Consider the following 22,850-nt stretch of genomic DNA (forward strand, 5'->3'; position numbering starts at 1 on the left):
GTGGACGCCAGCCCCTGCCCCCCAACTCTGCACTCCCAGCCCACTCTATACGACGCACACACGGCCACGTGGAGACCTGGGCAGACCCGGGCCCCAGGAAAACCCACAGGCGGAATTGCCTAAGGGCCCAGCCGCCTCCTGCCCTGGGAGATGGGCCACCGGCCTGGCCTCCTTCTAGAAACGTTTCATCCAATCCAACAGCCACCAGCCACATGTGACCAAGTTCAAATCACGTTAACATTAAGTAACATTTAAAATTTAGACACTGGTCCCCCCCAGACACATTTCTTGTGCTCCATAGCTACAAGTGGGAGGGGTGGTCGTGCCGAGTGGACAGCACACACAGAGACCATTTCCATCATGGAAGTAAGTTATGTTAGACAGGCTCTGGGGTGTCTGTCAGGTTTGGGGCGGCCCCCTAGAAAGCATCCTCTTTCTGAAAAGTTCCTCATTCTGGCCTCAAGCTCAGCCATGATCCCAGGCCCAGGGAGTCTAGGTGAAGTCCCGAGCAGCTCCCAGGAAGAAGCCTCATCACCTCTCCTGGACAAGGAAGTCCCTCACAAGTCTAACCACAGTGCCACCCACTGTTTGTCCCCCACCCAGCCAGGAACATAGCTGCCTGGCTTCCGTATCTCCAAGGTGACCTGGACCTTGAGCAGGTGGGGAGCAATAAGCCGCCCGTAAGACCCCGATCTCCCTGTCTCTAACAGCTGTGCTGGACAGATGGCACGGTCTGGGAGTCTCGCTTGAACGCCCTCTTGATGCTTCAGCACAATCAGAAAACCCCTCGTCCTCGTGATCAGACACTCCACCCCATCCTACATTTCAGCCTGGCTAAGGCAACCTGTGACCTTGGTCTTCAGCAAACAGAGCAGGGCAGCAGTCCCCAAGGGGAGGTCAGGCCAGCTTTGACAGGGAGCAGAACCTGACCCCCAGCTCCGGGGGGTCCCACATGTATGTGGGCTGCTCCAAGAACCTGCCAGGGATCAGGACATGGTTGCAGCAGCAGACAACTGCCACACCACTCGTTCGTAGCTCTGTGGTGCGGACAGCTCCTCACTGGGCATGAGGACTGGGGCAGAGGACATCCAGCCTGTCACTATCACAGCATGGGACCCGTCCCACCCTCATAGCTCCTGCCAGAAAGGCTGCAGTCTGATGGACAAGAGTGAGAAAATGTGTCGGATAGGAGGATGGGGAGAAAAGTTCACCAAACCAGCAGAGGAAAATAATGAAGTTACTGGAGAAGATACGCAGGGCCCGTGTCCACTGCACCGGGTGCCTGGGGACAACGCACTGCAGGAGGCGACAGCCCTCCCCGGGGAGCACAACCGCTTAGCGGGGTTTCCATGAGGTGGACCCACTGATCAGGGGAGGAAGCAAATCTCCCCCCTCACGTTCACACACACGCTCCCCCTCGAGACGCTGGGGCAGAGCTAAGCCTGTGTGTGGGGTGCCGGGAGCAAATCTCTGCAGAGGACAAGGAGCAGGGCCACCGTGCCCCTGCGACCGCCGTCTGCATGTCTTATGAGGACATGTCGACCCCCACCTCTTGCTTGCCCGCGATCGGAGTTCACCCTCGCCAGCTCCACCACCAGCCCCGACACCAGCTGAACGTTCCTGAGTCACGTGCCGGGCACAGAGCGGAGTCCTTCCTGCGGGCAGACTCACCCAAACCCTGTGCGGGCCACGACTACCATCCCTGTCGTCCAGGTGGGACTCAGAGCCCACGCAGGTCAGCCCCTGCCTGGCATCGCTTAGTGCGGGAGCTGGGGCCAGGATCCCGGCAGCGGCGGCCGACAGGGACTCTGAGACGACGTCCGATGCACCTGCTTGCCCCCTGATGCTGGTGTTTTTGGCGTCATTCCCAAGAGTCCACTGCCAAACCCAAGGTCATGAAGCATCAGCGCTGTGTGTCTCCCTAGGAATGTTATGGTTTCAGTTCTTGCATTTAGGCCTTCCGTGGACTTGGAGTTGGTGTTTGCATCAGTTCTGGGAGGTGGGGGTCCAGCTGCACCTGCGTGTGGATACCCGCCGTCCCAGCACCATCTGCTCAGGAGACCAGCCTTTCTCACTGAGTGGATTCGGATTCGGCCTCTTGTGAAAGATCACCGGGCCACAGGTGTGAGGGCTTATTCCGGGCTCCTCCATTCTGTCCCACGGGTCTCCGTGTCGGTCCTTACGCCACCACCACACTGTTATTACTGTAACTTTGTGATCCATTTTGAAATCAGATGCACATGGTTGTTCTCCTTCCATTCCCCAGGGACCGCAGGGCCAGCCTGCAGCTGACAGTTCTTAGTGCCCAGTGCATGCCCGGCGTCACCCTGAGCACACCGTGTGCAGCCTCTCACTCAGTGACCCAACGAGGTGGGTGGCAATACCCTCACCGAACAGAGGAGGAAACTGAGGGCAGACGTTAAATGATTTGCCCCCAGATGCCCAGGAGCACCAAGCTTTGAAACCCCCTGCCCTGCTGGGCGCGGCATGATGCAGCTCTGCACTCAGGGAGGCGAGGGGAGATGGGGCTCCCCGAACACTGGGGAAGGCAGTCTCAGGCCAAGGGAAGGGGGCAAGGAGGCTGGTGTTGGAGAAGGGCAGCTGGAGCCAGAGCTCCAGAGCTCACCTCTCGACCCGCAGGGAGGACAGGCTCCTGCAGGCACCCTCCAGGGCTCAGCCGGACACAGCTCACAGAACCTGCAGAAAGCTCTCCGCACGGGCTGTCCTGAGCACCAGGGCTCCCAGCGCCCCCCCCGCCTCGTGTTCATGAGGAGGGTGACAGGCTGCAGCTCTCCCCGCCCCCGGCCTACCCAGCGCTCAGGCTGCAGAAGCAAGTCATGGATGCTGGGGCGGGTCTGGGAAAAGCCCCGACGCGGAAAACGGGGAAACTCGGAGGTGCGGGGGATGCAAGAGGGGTGAGCAAATCTTCAGCTGGCTCTAAAAGCATGTAAATGACAAGGTGGGTGGGGACAAGCCAAGGAAAGCGGACAGGCAGACTATGCCGAAAATAAGCCAGTGCCCACTGTGGTGGGCTGAAGGGTGACCCCAGAATCTGTAGATTATTTGACTTTATTTGACAAAGCACCTGAGATGAGGTCGTCCTGGATTAGGGTGAGCTCTGAACCATGTAGTCAGGTGTCCACGTGGGAGAAGAGACAGGGAGATGGTCCTGTGGATACAGAGCCTGAGACCAGAGGGACACAGCCACGGCCCAGGGATGCCTGGGGCCCCCAGGGGCTGGGAGAGGCAGAAGAGATGCACCCTAGAGCCTGTGATGGGAGCACAGTTTTGCCCACACCTTGACTTTGAACTCCTGCCTCTGGAGCCATCAGAGAATACATTTCTGTTGGCTTCAGCAGCCTGGCTTGTGGTCACTTACAGCAGCCTCAAGAAACAGGGACACCCACCCTCCATACTGGGCATACCTCCTGGCTGCCCCAACCCGCAAGGCCACCATCGCTGTCACACGAACCCCCGTCACCAGGCACCGCCTTCCACCCTCTGCAGCAAGCATGTGCCTCAAAACCCACTGCAGCCCACCCCATTTCGAAGAGGAGGAAAAGTGAGGCTCGGGGCGAGACAGCGCTCCCCAGATCGTACACAGCAGGCCATGGCAGGGGGGTGGAACCTGAGCCCCTGTGTTCACAGCACAGCCTTACTACCCCCACCCACACCCCCAAGTCTGGCCTCCCAGGGGGCTGAGCTCAGCTTCCCAGGGAAGGGCAGGGCAGGCTGGGAGGTTCATGTTGGTGTCCCTCTGGGGGCAAAGCCTTGGCTCTCTGGGCAAGGCAGGAGTGCAGGCATTGTGGACAGCTGGCTTGTGGTCCCCAGAACCTCTAAGAAGTGGGGCTCCCTGGCCTGAGGGGAGCTGGCTCACGGTGGGGGCAGGGCATACAGATCTGAGGTCTGGGGGGCCATCTGGACCAAGACTCCTCCCAATCCTTGCTGAAAACAATGCATCGGGGGTTTTGGGTTCATTACAGAAGAACAACATGATCATTCCAAATGCCCTCCCACTACCGCTTAGGGGTCTCTCTTAAGATGGGCTCAGCCTAGCCTCAGAGACACCCCAAATTTCTTATTAGTCTCCAGTTGCTCTATCTTTAAATAAGCCCACTTTCCCCTCCACCCCCTTAAGGCACCCCCCAAGCAATTACATGGATCCTTCTAAAATGTACTTTAGAGTTTCTTCCTCCTGCCCAAAATGAACCCTATCCCCAGACAGGGCAATGGAGGACATGAATGTGGCCGAGGCTGAAGATCACAGGGAATGGCTGTTCATTCTTCGGAGTGGTAATGACAGAACTTCCTATCCTCTCAGGACACGGGTGCAGAGGCGTTAGGGACAAGGGTCCAGGTGCCTGCACCTACTTCCTACCAGTTCGACGACAACAACTTTCATACTTGCGTGTGCGCGCACACACAGCAAAGAAGTGTTCGCACTGACCGATTCGACACAGTGGGAATATAGGTGTTCACTGTATTCTGTCAAATTTCCTGTTCGAAGATTCTCATAAGAGACTTCACATTGTTTATTAAAAATACACTTAAAAGAATAAATTAAGGGTCCCACTGCATTTACAATAAAATCTGAATGCTCCATCCTGGTTGGAGTCAAGTGTGTCTAGGTGATCTGGCTCCCATGCCATTCACATCAACCGCGAACCCCAGCTCAGGCACAGTACTCCAGACTTGCCTGCTACATTCTATCCCGTCCCACCCAAGCTGGTTCCAACCACAGGGCCTTTGCACTTACTGTGCCCTCTGCCTGATACTCTGGATTTCCACACAGCTGGTCCTTCCTGGTCGTTCCCACTTCTGTACTGAGGTCACCACCCAGGACATGCAGGGTGTCCCCTCTACACAGCACTTCTCACTGTGTCTCCTCTGCTCATCCACTGTACCAGGCTCACAGCACATCCTGGCTGTATATTTAACTCAATGAATAAGATAGGACGCCCACTTTCAAGAGCCCCATCCACTCCACCTCTGGTCACCATCCAGTCAATCCGGGGGTCTGAGAAAGCTGAGAAAGGAAAGGTGAGAAGCCTGCCACTTCTCACCCATGGACCTCTGGGCTCCGAGTGCCACCTGCCAGCTTCCCAGCCACCCAGCATCTGTGCCAGAAGTGTCTCCTCTCTTCCGGGACCCAACTGAGGCCTGGAGCCAGAGCAGGGTGGGTTCAGAGGGACCATGCCCTCAAATGATCCATTCAGAGCTTTGGTGAGACGGTCTGAGAAAGGACAGCTCAGCGCTCTCTCTGGCTCTAGAAGACTCAGATCTGCGGCAGGAATTCAGGTCCCACAGAGAAACCTGTCTGTCAACGTGCTAACATGCAGAGTTGGAAAAAAACTGCACAGAAATGAAGGGAAAACGGGACCAAACCACTCCTGAACTCCACCAAAGGACCTTTTCAGCCACCAATTCCTGTACTGTTTAAGCTCATCGGAGCCAGATCTTCCCTCACGGTGGAAAGAGTACTAACGAGTGACCTCCCCTCCCTGGCTGGGCCCTGACCCCTCCCGCCCCATGATCAGTGATGTAACAGCCACCCTGAGCCACAGCTGCCCGTGTCCCCTCACACTCTCCGCCTTGGGCCCGCTTCCCACACGAGAGGCCAGAGCGTGTGGCCTGGTGCAGGAGCCGCACCCGGGACTCGTGACGCAGCCGCTGCCCACTGCAGGTGGTGCAGGGTGCGGGGAAACCTCGTCTCTAAGGGAGCTCCCCGCAGTCCTGCCGCCAGCACACGGCCCACCCCCAACCCCCACACCTCTTCCAACAGACCTCTCTCTTCCTGCCTCCAAAGCCCACGGGTCCTCCGACAAGCAACCCATCTTCCGGGCCAAGATACTGCTTTCTCCCTTTCCAGGATGGCAAAGGAGTGGCAGAATTCCAGACCCCAGGCCTCTGTGGGCAGCTGAGCCCCAAGCCCCGGCCTCACCAAAGCACCTGCCATCCCTTCCCGTTTCCCCTGCCGTCCCTGGCCTTTCTCCACAGCCTGGACGCACAGCAGAGACAGCTGCAGGCCAGGAGGTCCCATGGGCACAGCCTGAGGTGGCCCGGACTGCCTGGACTCTCCAGGAAGCCTGGCCCAGAGGAGCAAGCAGGGAGATTCCAGTGATGGCTTACCCATTGTTTCCGAGCGTGGTTCCTCCTCTTGAAGTACAAGATTAACTTCTTCCGCATCGCCTGGTTTCTAGGCAGGAGGAAAACAGCACATGGGGCAGGTCAGTACTACAGGGTTTCAGATAGTTTGTCCTTCACTGAACTGTTTCCTGAGAGCAAGCCCTAAGTTTGCCCCTTTATTGGATCTCGGGGAGCCGAGAGACGCCCACAGCCCCCCAGAGGGAGCCATGAACTGCCAATGGTGTTCTTCCTCTCCCCCGAGGTACCCCAACCCACATTTAGATTGAGCGTGGTGTGCGAAAGACGGGTTCCCGGGGGGATAAGGGTGTCGGTGCTTTCTGCCCTCCCCTTGAGCTGCCATCCCCTGCCACACATGCCCAGGATCCCTTCTGGAAACCTAGCCACAGAGAAACATACACAAGCTTTTAGACCAGGAACGTGGGCCGGAGAGACCAAGACCCCGAGAGCTATGGCCACCCAGAGACAGGTGTCCCCCGGCCGGCTCCAACCGAGCAGCACACTCTGGCCTCCAGGTACCCTCGACCTGTGGCAGGCGGAGGTCATCTAAGTAGGGCAGCACAGGTGGGCAGTGGCCAGCAAGGCGACCCCTCAGGAGGCCTCCTTTCCCTCAGACCCGCCCCACGGCCTCCCCACACAAATGAGTGCTACAGCCGACGCCTGGGTGGGCTGGGGGGGGGCGGGTCAGGCAGGCCTTGGGAGCCTGGGGAGACCCCGAACTTGCTCACCCCAATCCAAGCGTGCAGCGGCACCAGCTTCTCTGGGGAGGGGTGCTCCGACTTCCTCATATTCTCAGTAGTGTCCAAACCCCACAAAAAGCTTATAAACCATACCCCATCCAGCCTCCAGGAGATTCCAGGGGCCACCCAGGACCCCAACCTCAGGAAAAGGACCAAGGTGGTGGGAGTCCCCAGGCCCTAATGGACAGGCAAAGTTCCCCCAACACACGCCTCACGGGGGCTAAAGGGGCTGGAAACAATCGGACACAGGCACCCCATGGATTGTCACACTTGGCCTCCAGGCCCCCGCAGACAGACACCACCACCTCAGAGGGCCCCACTGCCAGGCCCAGCTGTCCTCAGGGTCTGCCACCACGCCTCTGTCCCCAGCCGAACAAGCGTCCCCCAACCTCCAGTGACCTCCAGCAGGAAGCTGGCATCCTCACTACTTGCTCTCAAGTCCAGGGACTCTAACAAGCCTGCGCAGCCCCTCTTCATTAGGAGGGAAAGGCCACAGTGCAAGCGTGGGCAGCACCCCCTCTCTGGAACCCCCCGTGGACCCCAGCAGGGTTCAGAGCCCTGTCCACTCTCCGCCTCCCAACAAGGAAACACGATGCCACTTCCAGGAGGATCTGGGGGTGGGGGGATCCCTGCTTCCCAGGGTCTTTCTGGCCTCGCATTAGCCGGGGCCTCCCCACAGACATCGACCTCCCTGCCTGTCCCCAAGAGGGTGCACACTGGGGTCCTCGGTCACACAGGCTGAGATGAGAACACTTAGTTCCATGACGAAGTGTTTCAGTAACTTCAGAGGGTCTCCCATCCTCAACATCCTCGTCTGAAAAATGGGCACAATAACATCATGTTTTCATGTCCTTGGTCATTCAACAGATGTTTACTGAGCACCTACTATGTGCAGACACTCTTCCAGGCACTGGGGACACAGCCTTGAGCATGGCAGAGTCCCCAGCCCTTGTGGAGGTGACGCTTAGAGGGGTCACACAGACAGTAAACAAGATAATCCAGATAATCCTGGATTCAGAAATTTAAATGGTGGTGGGGTCGTGACCAGGCGGGGGAGGGTGTAGCTATTTTAGATGCAGTGGTGCAGAAAAGTCTCTCAGATAGGGCCCCAGGCGAGATCCGGATCAGCAGTGGAAAGAAGCGGAGGGAAAGGCACTCCAGGCAGAGGACTGCAAGTACAAAGGCTCCGAGGTAGAAACAAACTCCCAAGTTCTTGAAGGACAGACAGAAGGCCCATGTGGCTGGAGAGCACTGGGGAGAGGTGGAGGGGGCGGGAGGGAGGAGAGGAGCGAGGCTGGCAGGGCCAGCTCTACGAGGCCTTGGTTTGGGCTGAGTGAAGGGTCTGGGCTTTGAAAAAGATGGACAGAGCTGAGAAGGCCAAGAAGCAAGGACAGCCCAGGGCAGTGAGCCCGGGAGCTCCGAGGTCTTGGTTCCTCACATGATTCTCCAACAACAAGAAAGCCATTTCTCTCTGGAGGGGTGGCTGATTCCAGAGCTGGGGCGGGACTACACAAGGACAGCCCAGAGCATCTTTAAGGAAAGAAGGGCTAAAAAGAAGAAAAGAAAAAAAATTAAAAGATCGGAGGAACACAAGTCCCAGCCTGAGCTTCAGCCTGCCGAAGCCGGGAGAGTCCGAGCACAGATTCCGACCACAATAACACCAGCACCAGACTATAACCCAGAGAACAAAACACATATCCATGAGTCCACACGGATATAAATAAATGACTGAATAAATAAATAAGGAAGAAGGACCAAACGTTCCTGACAGAATTCCGATTAATAAGCATACGAGCAAGGCAGGAGATGGAAAAGCACCACTAGAACTCCTCAGCCTGAACTGCTGCAGGAAGATCCATGCGGGAACGGCACAAGACTTGGCCACACTCTGAGGAAAAACAGGACATTTGCATAGCATCAAAGTCTCTTCCCCCAAACAGTCACCAGTCATTTGTGACTTGTGTCCACAAACTCTGAGGTATTGCCCCGGCAGGAGGTGCAGGCTGGATCCTTGACTTGCCCCTAAAGTACCGAGCACAGGAGGGCGAGACAGGCGCGCACCTGACAGGCCCCGATGGGAAGGGCAGCTCCTCACCTCTGTGGGGCTCTTCCCTCAAATTCACGCCCAGCCTCTTCCTGAGAAAGCACCAGGCAAACCCATATCAAGGGACATTCTGCCAAATCCCTGACCACAAATCCTCAAAAGGGTCAGGAAAATCAAGGGAAGATGGAGAAACTGTCACCTGGGGACCAGGAGACATGAGGACAAAGTGCAAAATGGGGACCTGCAATCAGATCCTGGACCAGAAAACAGACATGAGTGGAAAAACTGGAAAAAAGTCTCTGGGTTGGCACAGAGCACTGTCCCCTGTCACCTTCTCAGTTCTGATGAGAGTAGCCTCACTTCCGTAAGATGTTCACATTGGGGGGCGCTGGGTGGAGGGTATACAGGAAATTCTATTATCTTTGCCACTTTTCTGTAAATCCAGTTTTAAAAAAAAAGATTTTATTTATTTGGAGAGAGAGAGCACATGAGCAGAGGGAGAGGCAGAAGAAGAGAGAGAATCTCAAGCAGACTCCTCAATGAGCATGGAGGCTGACACAGGGCTCGATCTTGTGACCCTGAGACCATGACCTGAGCGGAAATCAAGAGTCAGACACTTAACTGACTGAGCCACCCAAGCACCCCTAAATCTAGCTATTTTTAAATAAATTAAAAAAAACAAAACAGGGTCATGATCTATGTTGAAATCATAGTGAGAACAAATACAGTTTACTTTCGAGCTTGCAGGGGGCTTGGTGTATGTTACGCATTGAAATGTGTCTCCCCCCTCGATGCTGGGAGTCCCAACCCCCTGTACCTCGGAACACAACCCAATTTCAAAACCAGGTCTTTACAGAGGTCAGAGTTAGTATGCGGTCATGAGGGTGGCGTCCTTATAAAAAGGTGAAGTGCAGACTTGGAGGTGGACACACAGAGAGGCAGGAGGACACGAGAAGACAGAGACGGGAGACAGGGGAGTGTCTACAAGCCAAGGGATGCCCAGGAAGCCAGCAAACAGCAGAAGCTGGAAAAGGCATGGAAGGCTCCTCCCCCGGAGAGACCAGGGCCCCAGCACCCCTTCACTCCCGACTGCTGGCCTCCAGAGCTGGGAGAGGCTCAGCCGCCGTGGTTTGCTGCCACTTGGTTTGGGGTAACCCGACCCAGTGGCCCGAGGCAGCGGACGCAGCCAAGGCCCGTGTTCTCCAGCGCGCCCCGGGACGGCCACGGCGTGGGGGCAGAGGTGACTCCTGCTGCCACCTCTTCTCACCGTAGCTCCTGCAGGGCAGGAGTTCTGCCCGGCGGATCTGACTTTCCTTCCAAAGCAAGCACCGTGCCTGGCGCCCAGAGGCAGCCACGGACTGCCAAAGAGGACAAATGTCAAGTCGGCAGGTTGCAAACGGGCACGGTCCACCTGGCGGAGCCAGCCCGTGAGAGCGTTGTGTTTGGACTGCCGTGATTTCTAAAAAAATCTCAAATCACTGCCAGTACCAAAAACCAGAAGTGTTGCATAAAAAGCTGAACTTAAAGCCTCTTTTAGAAGATCAGGCAGTCTGGCACAGCCCCTCATGGCCACAACCTGGGGGCTGAGGCTGGACCACCCCCTTTTTTTTTTTTTTTTAGATTTTTTATTATTTATTTGACAGAGAGAGACACAGAAGAGAGGGAACACAAGCAGGGGGAGTGAGAGAGGGAACACAAGCAGGGGGAGTGGGAGAGGGAGAAGCAGGCTTCCTGCCGAGCACGGAGCCCGATGCGGGGCTCGATCCCAGTACCCTGGGATCACGACCCGAGCCGAAGGCAGACGCTTAATGACTGAGCCACCCAGGCGCCCCATGGATCACCCCTTTAAAGGACGATAAGCTCACCGTTCGCCACAGTCTCCGCCACTCCCTACTACCTCCCACCAGCCCTCCCCACTCTACCTTTCCTTCTCGGCCCCGTGGGCATGCATCTGGTCACAATCCCCTAGACATCTGGCTTAGGGTGTCCACTTGTTCAACATTCTTCTGGCAAACATTTTTGGAGTGTTTATTTTGTCCCAAGAAATGTTTTGGTATTGGAGAAGCAAATAGCTTATGGCAGACAAATCTTTTCTGCTGTGATTATTTTCTGGCAAAAATAGGGAACGCAGTCTCTAATAAGAGGGCTCTAGAAGGGCTGACAAACCAGCAACATGATGAGTTTGCCAGCAGAGGCATTTATAGGGGTACAAAGGAGATCTATCATCTCCTGGAGAAGTCAGAATTTATAAAAGCACAACCTGTGAGGAAACACAGGCCTCATTATCTGGTGCTGGACCCGGGAGGAGATACAAAGACGAAGAGGGAGCGATAAGGGGCTGGAAACTCTGTGGAGGTCCGAGGAGAGTCTGGCCAGGCTCTGGGACCTACAGGGTTCTAAAGCTGAAAAACTTGGGGTAATCAGGGGAGGCTTCCTGGAAGAAAAGAGGTTTGAGCTGAGGCTTAGGAGAAGCAGAGCAACAGGGTGGGCAGGGGGAAATGAGAGCACTGAGTTCTAGGGGAGTGAGAGTGATGGTGGATTTAGAGGGGGTGAGGAGGGGCATTCAGGGAGAGCCAGACCCCCAACTACTGGGGAAGAGTAAGATGGAGGGAGCCTGCCTGAGCAGGGCTCTGAACACCTCGAGAAGAGCCTGTCTGACAGGGTAGCTGATGGTCTGAAACCTGCTTACTGGCAAGCAAAATGACTTGCCCAAGGTCACCAGGCTAGCAAGGGGCAGAGCCCCGACTGGAGACCCAGGACAGGTAACAGGGTGGGTGTGCAGATCCGGTTGGCCTAGGAGTTTGGCTGGATGACCCTAGTGAAGTTACTTAACGTCTCTGAACCTCCAGAGCAAGACCACAAAAACCTGTCATAGCAACCTGGGGGTCCCAGGTGCCCTTTCCACCTGCACAGCTCCAGGGCTGACGGCTCCAGTCAGCCAGCCCCCAAGTGAGGCAGTAGGAGGGAAGAAGTCGGACATCAAGACAAGACAAGCGGGGAATGGAGAGAACCCCAGGAACCAGCAGGCTTCCAGGCCCTGGGAAGATAAGAGGAACAAGGCCAGTGCGTGGGTTGTAACCCCAGAGGAGGGCATAACAGGGAATGGCTCGGCCACAGCAGAGCACACAGGACCAGGAACTGTCCCTGGGCACCAACCCCAGACCCATTCAGGGAATGGCAGGGGGGCTTCTCGAAGGTGGTGAATTCCCTGGAGAGCTCTCCTGGCAGGTCCCGAGGGGCGGGACCAGTCCCTCCACAGAGTGCCCATTTAGTCCCGCTGGGGTGGCCCTGGCCCCTTCCCTTGCTTCCCAGAGCCTGGGACCTGGCGCTGAGATCCCGCGGCAAGCGCCCTGCAGGGCCCGGGCAGCCGCCCCCACACCTCCCCAGGACGCAGGTGGTGGAGGGAGAGCAGCAGAGGTGGGTACAGGTGACTTCGACACGTCTGAAATTGCCGGCGCAGCAGGAAGTCAAGCGTGAAATTAACTTTAACTGTGCAGCCCCAGCGTGCGCACATGGGGAAATTAAAGTGACAGGGCAAGGTCCTTGGGGAGGGGATAACCTCCCACCTGGCCCAATGACAGCAGCAGGAGGGAGGGGGACGGAATGGGCTGCAGGGATGGGGGGCACCCTGGTGGGAGGGTGCCCCGCCCCCACCCAGCCCGATCTCTCATTGTCCTTCTCAAGCTGTCACCAGCTCACAGAATGACAGGTCCCATCCACTCCTGTGCCCCTAGGGCCCAGAACAGTGCCTAGCACACAGTGAGCGCTCAATAAATATTTGTTGCATGAACAAAGAACAGAAATACACAGATAAAATAGTAAGAAAAAGAAAAATCACAGAATGCTTCCCACGTGCCTGACACTGAGCTCGGCATGGCAGGGACAGTAACTCGCGGAACCCTCGGCAACCCTCGCAGATGGAAACCAAGGCACTGAGCCTAAGTGGCGAGCCACAGGGCCAGATGCTCATGGCCCTCAAGTGGCCCCTCATCACCAGCATCCATCTCGCATTTCATGGCCCCCACAGTTGCCCAGGCCCCCGACCTTCGCAGCCAAGGGACTTCCCTGCCCCTGACCCTCCACATCACACCCCTGGCCGCTCCCACAGCACCCAGGCCTGCTACTGCTTGCCTGGATGGCTATGGCTACCTCCACCAAGGTCTCCCGACCCCGAGTCCTTTCTCTCTGCAGCCACCAGAGTGAGCTTTGAAAGCAAAAACTCAATACATCACTTCTTGGCATAAACCTCATCACTGGCCTCCCTTCACACATCAATAACATGACCCCAACTCCTCATCAGCCCTGGGTGATCTGCCTGGCACCTTCTCTCCCTCACCTACCCCGCAGGCCATGCTGGCCTCCTCTAGGATCTCACCAGGTCAGTCCGGCCCCAGGGCTTCTGCACTGCCCATTCCCCTTGCCAAGGAGGCCCACACGGCCAGCTGCCGCTCAGCCCCCAAGGGTCCCCCCTGCTGTCAGGTCCGGCCCAGATCCCCTGGCTAAAGCCACCCTCCTTTTCTCTCCTACCATATCTACCATCTGCATAGCATTTTTTTTTTTTTTTTTTGAGAAAGAGAGAGAGTGCAAGCTGAGAGGGGGAGAGAAAGAGAGAGAATCTTAAGCAGGCTCCACGCCCAGCACGGGGCCTGACTTGGGGCTCGATCTCATGACCCTGAGATCACAACTTCTTGAGCTGAAATCAAGAGTCGGATGCTTAACCGACTGAGCCACCCAGTCGCCCCTACATCGCATTCTTTAAAGTGAATGACTGCACTAATTTACTGATGATCTCATTGAAATGAAAAACACAGAGGTCATTAGGATTTTCATGGAAAACTAGGAACAAAATCAAAATTCTAAAGATAGATCAGTTCAAATAATTTGCTTACAGATATATTTTTCTAACAAAATTCACCACTTATGTAAGATATCTTAAAATTATTCATCTCTACGTTTTAAACTTAAGCGTGTCCATCTGTGATTTGGTTTTGGAACACATTTCACCAGGCAGTCACCTACTTAGCCAGAATGTACTCTAGGAGACCAGAGCCATTCTCTGATAAGACTGGGGGGTGCCCTGGTTTCAGTAAGTTTATAGCTTTATTCTATGTAAACAGAGACGTAGCAGCGTCTTACCTGCTAGTATTGTTCATATGGATATCTTTTTCCTTTCTTGTTTGGATTTTACGACTGTTTTTATAAAAGGAAATCATCCACATTATTCAGCTTCAAATATTACTCATTTTTTAGTGAACAACTCGTGTGAGATTTCAGTACAATGACATTACTACAAAAATTGTTATACCAAAAGGGAAAACACGACTAGGTGTATCAAAGCATAGGGAGCTTAAGATAGCTGTGCGAGCACAGTGCTTTTCATCATCTTGTTTATTTAACGCGCTTCCTGTCTCCACTGCTAGACAGAGCTTGATGAAAGCATGGGCCTTTGGTTTGCTCACAGCTGAATCCCCAGGTCCTAGAAGAAGCGCTGGCACGTATTAGGTGTTCAGTAAATGTGTGTTGAGCAAATGAATGAATGAATGAGTGAGTGCTTCCGGCAGCCCAGCTCAGATGAAAACACCCTACCGCCAAGCCCCAAACCAGCTATGGCGGCCCTAAGAAGCCCCCCTTGCCCTCACCCACCCTCATCTGGAGCTTGCTCCCTCACCTCTAGCCCTGGCCCCAGGGAAGGCAGGTCCCAGAAAGCTCAGAAGGGACTGAGGTGGCCTGACTGGAATATTAACCATGTTGAGTCAGGGGGGATTTGGTGCCTGGGCAGCGGACACACCCACCAGGCCACACAAGAGCACAGGCCACAGCAGACACGGAATCCTAGCACTATCCCACTGCACCCCCCCCAACACACAGGCCACTCTGCAGCCCCTGCCAGCCATGGGCGGGGAGTGACTCGCCAGCAGTGCAGGTAAGGCTTCCTCAGCAGGTGCTCCTGAGCCTAAATGGGCCAAGGACCTCACCGGCAACAAGAGATTTTCTAGGTTGCTCTGTCAGTCACTGGGAGCTGCAAGGGGGTGGCCGTTTTGGTCACCAGCGCTGGGATCAGTCATGCAAGTCCAGAAACTACAAAAGAAGAGACTTCCCCTGTCAACTAGACCAACACCAGTAGATATTTAAAAGCTACTGGGAAGTCTGCATGTCTCCAGGGATGGGGAGCTCACCACTGCAATGTACACCCTGTGAATCCACCCCAAGGAAGCTTGGACAATCAGACCAGGCTGGACTGCCCACTGGACAAGCTAAGTATTGCCCTCTGAGGTCACACAAAAATGCCTGCACCCTCTCCCAATGATAAACCTTGAACAGTTCAAACACATCCCAAAGAATCTGCTTATAACCTAACACCACCCAGTGCCCACAGCCACATGCTCCTCACAGGGCAAGGTCTATAGCTCCCTTTACCATTTGGACTCCTGAATAACAACATGAGGTACTATCCCCTCCTCAGCCAAGGACACTATGCTCCCATTAACGCATTCTTCCCCCTCCCCCAAAGCCAACCCTCTTCAGGCAGCCACATCTCTAGCGCTTCTCTCCCAGCTTGAAGATATGAAGCCACCAGCCTCCAGCACAATCCTCTTGCCCCATTATGCCAGCTCAGCCCACACCAACTACATGTGGCCCTGAATTGATATTTCTTCACTCCTAGCATCCGTCTGGGAAAAGACCCCATCCCTGGGATACACCATACCAGCCATTCCCAAAGCCTCCTGGTCTGGACTGGTGCTCACAACCGCTCACACTGGGCTACGCCACAGAGGGACCCCCCTGAGGAGAGCGTGGAACAATCCCAAATACGCTTACATCAGAGCCCAAACCACAGGCCCCACCTGCCCCAGGGCCATCCCCCATCATCTTGAGCTCGCTTTCCACCCAAACAGCTTCTGCCTGCTCCAAAGGGATGAGGCTTCGCAGCCCTCCACCTCAGGGTCTCCAGGGCTGTGCACGCGTGTCCTCGCCCACCCTCCCCAGCTGAAGGTCTGCGTCCCAGTGCTTCATGGGACCGCTCCTCCGCCCCTCCCTGCCCCAGGCCTGCTCTGACCCCAACCTCAGCCCTACCTGGCCCAGAATTCTTGCCCCAACTGCCCCCTCCTGCCCCCTTCCTCTGGCACCTGGCCCTGCCTGGGAGCCCTTTTGGGAACTGAGAACCCACATCCCAGCCCAGATCTCCGAGGCCGGACAGTCTGTCCCGCCAGGCCACGCATCTGCACGGCTGCCCATGAGTACTCACATTTTGATGTTCTCATGATACTGCCTGGTGTCAGAGGGCTGGTTGTACAATGGCTGCAGAGGAAAAGAGAGGAAAGCACTTCAGAGCCAGGCCCAGGGGCCGCTCTGCAGTCCCAGGCAACCTCAGCCCCAGCGCCCCAGCGCCCCAGGCCCTGGCTCCAGGGAGCGGTGCGCTGGGGTGGGAAGCGGCCGCCGGCAGGCATGAAACAGAACACGGGGACCCAGCCCACAGCCCCAGCCGGGAACGGGCTGTAACCCTCTGGGCACAGCTGTGGGTGCCCTGACCACCCCCCCCCACTAAGGCCACCACGGCTCCTGTGCAGGGCACCAGGCAGGGCTGGCCTGAGCGTCCACGGTGTCTGAGTGCAGCAGTGGTCTCAACATGGACAGCTGCTCAACTTCTCGGCGTCCAAACCACCGTGACGCCACGCGGCCCCACTGCCTGGCAGAGGGAAAGGGCCCAATGCTGCCACAAGTCTGTGAGGGTGACGGCTCACGACAGCCGGGCACCCACAGCTGGGTGCACATGCTCTGGAGAGCAGTGACAAAACACCTGTCAAGGAACGAAGTCATGTATGCCCTATGGCCCCCGGCCCTCCTGCAGATGCCCGAGAATGTTCGGGCACCGTGTCCCACCAAGAGAGGACACCGCCCTGCCCAGACGGCACGGCTCCTAGTAGTGATACACCAGAAGCAAGCTAAATGTCCCCCACCAGAAGGAAGAAGAGGCACAGAAGGGCTGGTGGGCAGCAGGAATCATACAGAGCCGCCAGGAGGACCCCGGGCCCACATTCAGCAGCCAGTGTGTGAGGGGAAGGGCTGCGGCCGCAGCCAGCCGCCGTGCACCTCCCGCCCAGGCTCTGCCCCTCTCCAGCCACGTGTGTCTCGGTGAGTCACTTCAGCACCTCGGCCCCAGGGGCTCGTCTGTAGACGGGGTTAAACTCAGAGTTGTTGTGAAGATCAAATGAGGTAGTGCACACGGAGTGCTGAGCCCAGCGCTGGCGAATGGAAATGCCCCAGAGTGTCCGTGTCTTTACTGTTACCATCAGGGCGCAATGACGTACTAACGACCCCAATTTTTTCTGCCTCCCGTATCCAGCCATGCCCTGGCTCTGGCCAACAAAATGCTTACAAACTTAATGAAAGCAGAGGCTTGAAAGTGCACGTCTGCAATTCTGCTTCCTCTCTTGTTCGCCTGGCCTGGCGTGCTGGATGCCAAGTGGACATGGGGTACGGGAGCGCCATCCCAGCCCAGGCTGAGCGGGGACGACCAGCCGACCGCCCAGCTGAGCACAGAATCAACAGAAATGCTTAGGGGGCTTCCACACTCGTGGGAAACAGGAAACGGTGGTTATTTCAAGCCACGAAATTTGGGGCTGGTTTGTTACGCAGCAGTGGCTGATGCGATTATCGTTCCCATTTCATGGAGGAGAAAATCAAGTCCCTGAGAGATTAATATATGTGCCCACCGCTGGTAGGAGATGAGCTACAACTAGAATTCCCGTCTCAACTTTGGCCCTAGAGGCAGAGGTCTGCTCCCTGTCTCTGCCTGCGCCCTCTCTGGGCGTCTTCCGGCGTGTGCACGCGCGCGTGCGTGTGTGTGTGTGTGTAATCCTCTCCCCTGCCATCCCCACACACCCCCACACACGCAGCAGGAGCCTCCCAGGGCAGCCATGGATGACTGTGGTAGAAGAACCAAGTACAGAGTGTGAGGGGTCACACAGGACAGGTGCAGCCTCGGGACAGGGCCCCAGAGCGAAATGAAAAGGGCACAAAAGTCTCCACCCTAGTACTTCTCCCTGGGCGTGGGGCTGGATACACCTCCTGACACCCGCAAACATCCTGATAATCCCAGCCGATGGGGACCACCCACGAGCAGCAAGGCCACAGGGCCCAACCTGCTCTGTCCCCAGGAGCAGGCCTCTTGCCCTCCGCAGGCAGGGCGGGGTCCTCAAGGAGGGGCCTCCACTGCCCAGCCTAAGGACGGGGCAGGCATTGCAGGTAGCCTTGCAGATGACAACGTCACCTCTCTCCCGGTGCCCCTCAGATTCTCTCCATGACAATTCACCACTGGGCTTGGCCAATTCCAGACTCCGAGCTCAGCTATCCCCCCCAGGGACAGAGATGTCACCCCATGGCTGATATGGGCCATCACTCCCCACACTGGGTCAGGCTGCCCTTTCAAGGTGCTCAGCTGGAAGCAGGGAGATTTGAACCCCACTCTGGGTTTGGGCAGGAGGGCCACGACAGAGCCCACAGTGAGACGCACTGCAGACTTTCTCCGCTGAGCGGGGGGGGCAAGGCATTACTGCAGAAGGCCGGCAGCACTCACCTAAGAACAGCAAGGGGCCTACAAAGACTCCCCGGGCCAAATTCCAAAGCATTAAACATGCGTGTTTAACCCCGGGTGACTCTGCATTAGGTCCTTCGTGTTTCCACGTGCCCATAAAACACAGGCCAGGTGGGAGGGGGCTTGGGCCAAAGGTTCGGATTCCAGGAACGAACAGACGCCCTGATTTAAGAGATGGAGCCTCCCTCGCTGGCTGTGTGACCTCGGACACATGTGGGCCACACTCTGGGCTTCTCATCTGGAAAATGGGCATAGAGCAAGTAGGAACTACCTCACAGGGCTTTCGAGGAGCCCAGGAAATGTCAGACTTGGTGACTGACTTGTGTTCTTTTGGTTTTAAAGATGGCAAACAGCAGTGTCTCCACGGCCTGAGGAGGTCAGGAGGGCCTAAAGGACCACAGATGGAGACCCTAGGAGTGAGTGATGGACAGGGAGCAGGGACTATCTCTATATAATGGGATGGCCAGAAAAGGGGAGGTGGGCTTCTGAGAGCGCGGTTGCAGTCAGCCTGTGACTTGCCAAACCCACCTTCACCTGTGGCCCCCTGTCCTGCTAGGTAAGGTGGGGACAGAGCAGCCTGGCCCTCTCAGCGGGTGTCAACAGTGGAGCCTCCAGTAAGAGGCACGGAAGAACCCAGAGAACACTGTGAGGCTCGCTGCCTCTAACCACAGGGGCTGTCCCCCAAGGAGGCACTCAGTGAGCACTCTTTGAGGTAAACTGAGTCCTGGGAAGGGAAGGAAGCGTCTGGGCCCAGAGTACCTGGCAGGCTGTTCGTTACCATGGTGACAGGCCCCCAGGGCAGCCCCTTCGGAGGGCCTGAGTGGGATGGAGGTCAGAGGGGCCATGGCCCATCCTTGGCAGGTGCACTGCTGAGGGGAAGGCAGGCCCCGAGGGAGTCTCCCGAACAGCCCTCCTGGCCACCTGCAGGGGCTGCTGCAGAAGGCCAGGCAAGGCCTCCCTGTGTCTCAGGAGACAAGTCCCAACGTGACAGCCCCGAGGTGACCTTGACCTCACTCACAGCTGCAGTGGGTTTCCTCTGCCCCTCCCGACCTCACAGGCTCCAGCCCCCGTCAGGGGGACACAACGCCCAAGAGGAAAGCTGCCTCCCACAGGCGGAAGGCTAAGGTACCAGTGGGAAGGCCCACCCTCCTGGCTGGGGGCCCTGGGCCCGTCTCTCGCCCTCCCCGTGCATCCATCTCCTCCTCTAAAGATGTGGGCGCAGCCCGAACAACCCGGAGGGCAGACAGGGAGCACAAAGCGGGGGACGTGCAAGGCTGCAAAGCAGAAATGACAAGGAAAGCAGAGCCGGTCTCCGGGAGAAGGAAGGGGGTCCCCTCCGGGCCTGACTTCAGCCAGCTGGGAGGGCGGCCGAGAACAGCCAGCAACCCCAGGTGGACTGAGCTGCTAAGAAATGAAGTGTCAGCCCCGGCCCTCAACCCTCTGGTGACACCACGTTCTTAAAATAGCACCTCTGAACAGGAAGGAAACCGATGACTCAAAGCCGCGGGGAGAGGGGGGTGGGGGCTGCAGCGGCCCACACCCTCCCTCCAGCGCCCCTCCTCCAGGCCAGGCCTCGGTTCCCCGATCCCTGATCCCCGGGGGGCCTGGGATGGAGGGGAGGCGCACACTCGGCCCAGCCCATGCTATTCTGCTTTCCAACGCAAATTTCCCCTAGGACCTGGCTGTCCTCCCAGCGAGGTCAGAGAGCACCCATCCCTGTCCCCAAGGCCCAGCAGCCTCTCCCTGGGCTAAGTGCTCCCTGGCTGCAGATGACAGAGACCACCAGGGAACTGCATTCCCCAATGGTGTGGCCCAGGGACTGGAGACCCAGGATCAGCAGCACCGGGCCCTCCGTGAAGGGAGCCTGTGCACAGGGTACACCTCTGAGCTGCCTCTCCTTGGAGGACACCTCTGGCCACTGGGGCCTTTCAGTGACCAAGACGAAGGGCAGACCCTGGCTAACCGCAACCCCACGAGCTCAGCGCACCTCCCCGCCTCATCCCTTGCCGTGTGACCCTAGACAACGCACTGCCCTCTGCAAGCCTCTCTAGAAAATGGACAGTGACCCCTCCACGAAGCCGGACACGAAGCAGGTACTCTGTCATTGTGAATCCCTTCCACAGCCCCACTGCAGGCCACCAAGCCAAGAACCCACCGACTTCGAGAGGCTCCAGTGACAGCCACAAAGCCCACCAGACACTCCAGACCTCGGCCTCCTGTGCCACGAGCCTTGAGGGAGTCTCTGCTCTGAGCCCACCAAGCAGGGGACAATCCCCTCACCCTGGGAAGACCCAGAAAAGAATCACTTGGACTGTGAGCCCAGCGGATGCCCCACCCCACTCACAGGGAGGCTGACTCTGCTCCCCTGAGCACTTAGCTCAGGGACATGGATGGGTGCTCTCGGACCTCAGTGGGAGGGCAGCCTGGCCCTGGGCATTCCGGAGGCATCCGGACACAGCACCCTCCACCCACAACCCCTACTCAGGAGGCCCCTGGGACTCACTAGGTCAGGAGAGGGGAGATGGAGAGCCACCAGGTCTGGAAATGGTTGGCTACCACCTCTGGTCCTGCCATCCCTGTTGGCAAGAGGGGAAACCGAGGCAAGCAGCAGCCTACTGGTGGGAATGGAAATGGTACACAGCTTGCGAAAACAGTCTGGCAATTCCTCAAGAGGCTACACGTAGAGTGACCGTGACCCACCAATTCCAGTCCCACGTGTATGCCCAAGAGCAATGAAAACCTGCCCAGGCAGACATTCATCTGGTCACGTTCACGGCCACTTTATTTATGACGGCCCTCGTGTCTGTCAATGCCTAAGTGGGTAAACAGATGTGATCTACCCACACAAAGGACTATTATTCAGCCCTAAAGAAGAATGAAGTCGTGACACCTGCTACAACACGACAAACCCTGAGGATGTTCTGCTGAGTGAAAGAAGCCAGTCACAGGAGGCCACGCAGTGTGTGAGTCCATTAACACACACTCCCCAGCGAGCCCGCAGAGACAGAGAGTGAGTGAGTGGTGGGAGGTGGGGGGAGGGGAGGGATGGAAAGATAAGGAGGTGACAGTTAAGGCCCGGAGTTCTTTCTGAGATGGTGAAATGTTCTAAAGTTAATTGTGGAGATGTCACGCACATCCGTGAATATACTAAAAAGCGCTTAACTGTACACATTTATTTAAATGGGTAAATTGTATGGCATGTGAATTATATCTCAATAAAGCTACTTAAAAAAAAAAAAAAAGAAAGAAAGAGGGTCTTACAGACATCCCAGAAATCATGCCCCACAGGGAAAGCAAGCCCCAGGAGGGGAGCCTGCCGCCCATCCCGGAGGGGTGCGGGGCCCTGCCCCTGAGCCCTAGGAGCCCCGCACCGCTGGCCTGGCTCTGCCCTCTGGGAGGACCCGGGGCCGCACCTGCCTCACCGTGGCCTGGGCACGTGGACTTCGGGCTGGGGCGCAGCCGTCACTGAGGAAACAACTCCAGGGGCCAACAGCTCAACCTCCTAAGTGTTCACGACCGCCGAGTGCTGACGACAGGACAAGGCGGCACCAAGTGAGCCTGAACAGTGCACCGTGTCCCTCCACCCCCCAAAGATCCTGGTCTTCCCATTTCACAGAAAAGGAAACCGAGTCCTCTTCTCAAGGCCACTCAGCAAACGCACGCTGGAGCCGAGTTTAAAATTAGGCTCCAAATGCACCAGACTTGATTATGCAGGAGCACACGCCCAGACCCCCAGATGGGCCAGGCGCACAGGGCCCCTCCCAGCCATCCTGTGTGTGCATGTCCCTACATACTGCCCCAGAGCTCTGCACCAGCCTGCCCGCTGGGACCCTGACTGGCCCCGGGGAGGTGGGGCTCTGACCATTTCTCCTGGGGCTGAGGCTTCCCGTCAGCCGGGAGTTTCCATGTTCCCTCCATTTAGATCTCCAGTGACACATAAAGGTGACAGGGTGCCTGAGAGAGAAGAGGCCTGGGGTCTGCTTCCCAGCTCTGTGGCTGACACAGCCCCGTCCCATCAGTAAAAGCCTCTGACAACAGTAATATGGAGCAGAAGAATCGCGAACGCTCGGCACGTACTGTCCATCGGGCACTGTGTTCCATGCTTTGCAAAAATTAATATGGTTAATCCTCGCTACAACCCAATGGGATATATGTTATTATTCCCATCTTACAGATGAGGAAACTGAGGGACAGGGAGGTTAGGCGAACCGTGTAGGTCCACACCGCTATTAAAGGAGCAGAGATCATCTGGCCCCGAGTATGGGCTTCCCATGCTAAGTCAGTCCAACTGCACTGGCCTCCACTGTGTCCTGACTGCAAGAAGGCC

General features: G+C 56.8%; 1 protein-coding gene across 21 annotated transcripts in view; it reads right to left on the reverse strand.

Annotated features, from left to right (window-relative positions):
• Positions 1-22,850, reverse strand: part of NCOR2 (nuclear receptor corepressor 2) — a 211,888-nt gene that overhangs the window by 93,283 nt on the left and 95,755 nt on the right. For all 21 annotated transcript variants that reach the window (XM_078061099.1, XM_078061098.1, XM_078061102.1 and 18 more), the window contains 2 exons: positions 16,175-16,227; positions 6,130-6,196 (listed from right to left, as the gene is read on the reverse strand). In XM_078061099.1, the coding sequence (XP_077917225.1) occupies positions 6,130-6,196; positions 16,175-16,227 (120 nt within the window). The remainder of the gene's footprint in view (positions 1-6,129; positions 6,197-16,174; positions 16,228-22,850) is intronic.

Source organism: Halichoerus grypus, chromosome 13 (assembly GCF_964656455.1).
Source record: "Halichoerus grypus chromosome 13, mHalGry1.hap1.1, whole genome shotgun sequence".
NCBI lineage: Eukaryota > Metazoa > Chordata > Mammalia > Carnivora > Phocidae > Halichoerus > Halichoerus grypus.